At 40.5% G+C, this 3,153-nt stretch overlaps 1 protein-coding gene across 1 annotated transcript; it reads left to right on the top strand.

Moving 5' to 3' along the window:
• Window positions 1–1,516: 1,516 nt before the first annotated feature.
• LOC148299539 (kinesin-like protein KIF19) lies at window positions 1,517–2,896 on the top strand (the record flags this gene model as incomplete). Its single annotated transcript, XM_088275952.1, is given in 5 exon segments — window positions 1,517–1,753; window positions 1,785–1,909; window positions 1,947–2,457; window positions 2,509–2,609; window positions 2,692–2,896. Coding segments are annotated over 5 exon segments (1,179 nt in total), but the record flags the coding sequence as incomplete, so codon positions are not given.
• Between the last annotated feature and the right edge of the window lie 257 nt (window positions 2,897–3,153).

Here is a 3,153-nt window from a genome sequence, read left to right as displayed (position 1 = left end):
TGAAGATACCGTAAAGGATTATTATTATGATTTAGAAGATGAGTACGATTTTGCCAAGCATGAATGAGCTGTTAGTTTTATATATACCCCATCGATAATACACTCACTTGCGATATTGTTCATATGCATGCACATACACGCACATGCACACACATGCACACACATGCACACACATGCACACACATGCACGCACATGCACACACATGCACGCACATGCACACACATGCACACACATGCACACACATATCTCATAGTTGCATGATATCGATTAAAAGATCCCAAAACTGTCATACTATCTTTTTTAACAGTTTCGCAACAGCTTAATTCATTGGTCAATGGATGCAATATAAGTAAGATGAGATCTACTGCATAAATGAATCATTGCTTTGTTCTTACTAGCTTTTAGACTGGATAGTCATCTTTCTTGAGGTCTGCAACAATTGAGTTGTAAAGGGTTTCGGGCATGTGTGGCTCACGGTACAAGATCCAGAGATATCTGTAGGTGGGGTTAGAAACAACGGAGTAGGAGTAATCCTTGGCCAATCTGACTATCCAGTATTGTCCTCCGATATCCAAAGTCGACACAAACTCGACTTTGAGCTTGGCATTAGTCTTATCTTCAGGGATGGCCTTACCGACAGACTCCTATGGCTTTCCGTCTCTCTCACAGTAGTTATCGACCCTGATGGCTCCATCAGGCCTGAGGGAGTATGTGGCTGTGGTCTTGGCGCAGTTCCTTTCGAAATAGAATGGGATGACAGCTTGTTCGTACCACTTTCCCAAATAGCTTTTCACATCGACGTAAGGTACAGTCACTGGTTCTTTAGCTAATCTGAGGTTATTGTCCTCGGCCCCTGAGTAGACAGCAAGCATAGCTGTGCACACGATCACTGCAATCCCGAAAAGATAGGCTTATTTCTGCATTTTCTTGAAATATCAATGACAATTATAGCTTTACTCCTGCAATTTAAATTAAAATACCCATTTCCCGATCAGTAAAACAATAACAAACAATGCAAAACCCACCTTATCTACAAACTCCAATTCAATGCATGTTTATTCAATTGAATCAACAACTCTATCACTGATTATTATCACAAGAATTAATTCTGTATCATTATAAATTCTGTGGAAATCAGGCTTATTCATATAACTGTAACTGCTCGTAATGCATGTAAATATAGACACATACACATACATATATAAATATATATATAAATATAAATATACATATATACATATATTAACATATATACATATATACATATACACACATAAATATACACATAAATATACAAATATATTCCAATAATCGTAACATACCGAAACATCCAACACATCCCAACCTTCATAAACCTTCCCTTTAATAAGCACAGATCTCGACATCTTTAAATCCAAACCGAGATTAATGACATAATAATCTAACATATAACATATATAATTATATAGCAATATCGATAGTCAGATAATATTTCAAATAATGTAGAAAATCAATGTCAATTCCGAATAATAATCCAATATCACAGTCGCCATCAGGATTCGGCCACTAAACAACAAAGAGAGCAACTCCAATGATAATGATATCATCAGGGTTCAGGATAACTTAATTGTATTTCTGTCATTATTGCTATAGCTGGTACTTGATCCACTTGACATCGAACTCGAAGAGAAGAAAGTTACGGATGTCCTCCACAGGTCCAAAGAGCAAAGATATGCGTTTGATAAGATATATAGGAATCACACATCTGAAGCCGTAATATATAGTCTAAACCTAGATTTATCAGGAATCGGTGCAGCCTCTTATCAAGACAGTCCTCAACGGCTACAATGCAACAGTCTTTGCTTATGGTCCGACTGGTACAGGCAAGACATACACGATGTTGGGCAATCAGGAGGTCTATGGGCTCAAGTACAGTTGCTTATATGCTCAGTGTTCTTGCAATCAGAGATCTCTTCGCCTCCATTGAACAAGACTCTGATAATAACTACGAGATCTTCATTGTCTATGTGGAGATCTACAATTAAATGATCAGGGATTTGCTGCTCCCTATTTCAGGCTATTTGGATTTAAGGGATGACCCCGAAAAGGGTGTAGTCATGGCAGGAGTCACCGAATTTCGGGCAGAGTCTACTGAACAAGTCATGAACTTGCTGCTTACTGGCAATAGACGGCGGACCACAGAGGCCACCAATGCCAATCTCACATCGTCACGCTCTCACGCTGTCTTCCAGATTATTCTGAATAAGGTCTCTAGGACCAAAAACACAACTGTCGAAACAATCATTGGCAAGCTGTCCCTCATCGACCTGGCTGGATCAGAGAGGGGCACTGTAACCGAAAATAGGGGGCTCAGGCTCATGGAAGGTGCCAAAATCAACAGATCGCTATTGGCTTTAGCCAACTGCATTAACGCACTGGGTGATAAAAACAAAAAGGGATTCTTCGTCCCCTATCGAGTAACTTCCTTGATTAGCATATAGGATTCCAAACTCACTCGACTCTTGAAGGATTCACTGGGGGGCAGCTGCAAGACTGTCATGATCGTCAACATCAGTCCATCCAGCAGTCAGTTTGAAGAAACTGTCAACACTCTGAAATACGCGAACAGGTATGACCATGTTAACCCTTAGAGCCAAAAATATAAAGACTAAGGCCTTGACTAATAAGAAGCTCGTGGCTTTACACATCAGCGAGTACAAGAACATCATCAACGAGCTCAGGACTGAAATCGATGAGCTCAAAGAGAGGCTGTCGGATAAGGGCGGGTACGAGGAGCCAAACGAACAAAACAACATGCCCAAATTGCCAAGAATTGACAGCAAATCTAAACCCCCACTGCCCCCAACCTCCCCGAACAACTCTATCACGAGCTGCTCATGTGGACATCTGGATTAACGCGAATAGATGAAATCCATAAAGTAGCAGATCTTCTAAAACTTCAATTAGCGCATTCAGCTGCGTCGGGCAATGATGGAAATAGAGGAGCAGAATGCAATGAACATCCTGGAGATAAAGAAGAAACAAGGCGAACTACTGCTGATAAAAAGAATGGAAGGATGGGAGGACAGAGAGGAAGATGTGATCCGTATCAGAGAAATCATGAAACTGGTGTCAACCCTGAAACTGTCAACCAACAAGAACAACCTCAAAAA

Source organism: Brachycentrus maculatus, unplaced genomic scaffold (genome assembly GCF_059751285.1).
Source record: "Brachycentrus maculatus isolate JH-2025_06_01 unplaced genomic scaffold, ASM5975128v1 h1tg001099l, whole genome shotgun sequence".
NCBI classification, from domain to species: Eukaryota; Metazoa; Arthropoda; class Insecta; order Trichoptera; family Brachycentridae; genus Brachycentrus; species Brachycentrus maculatus.
The sequence above is the reverse complement of the archived record's forward strand: the minus strand, read 5'-3'. Positions and strand labels throughout refer to the sequence as shown.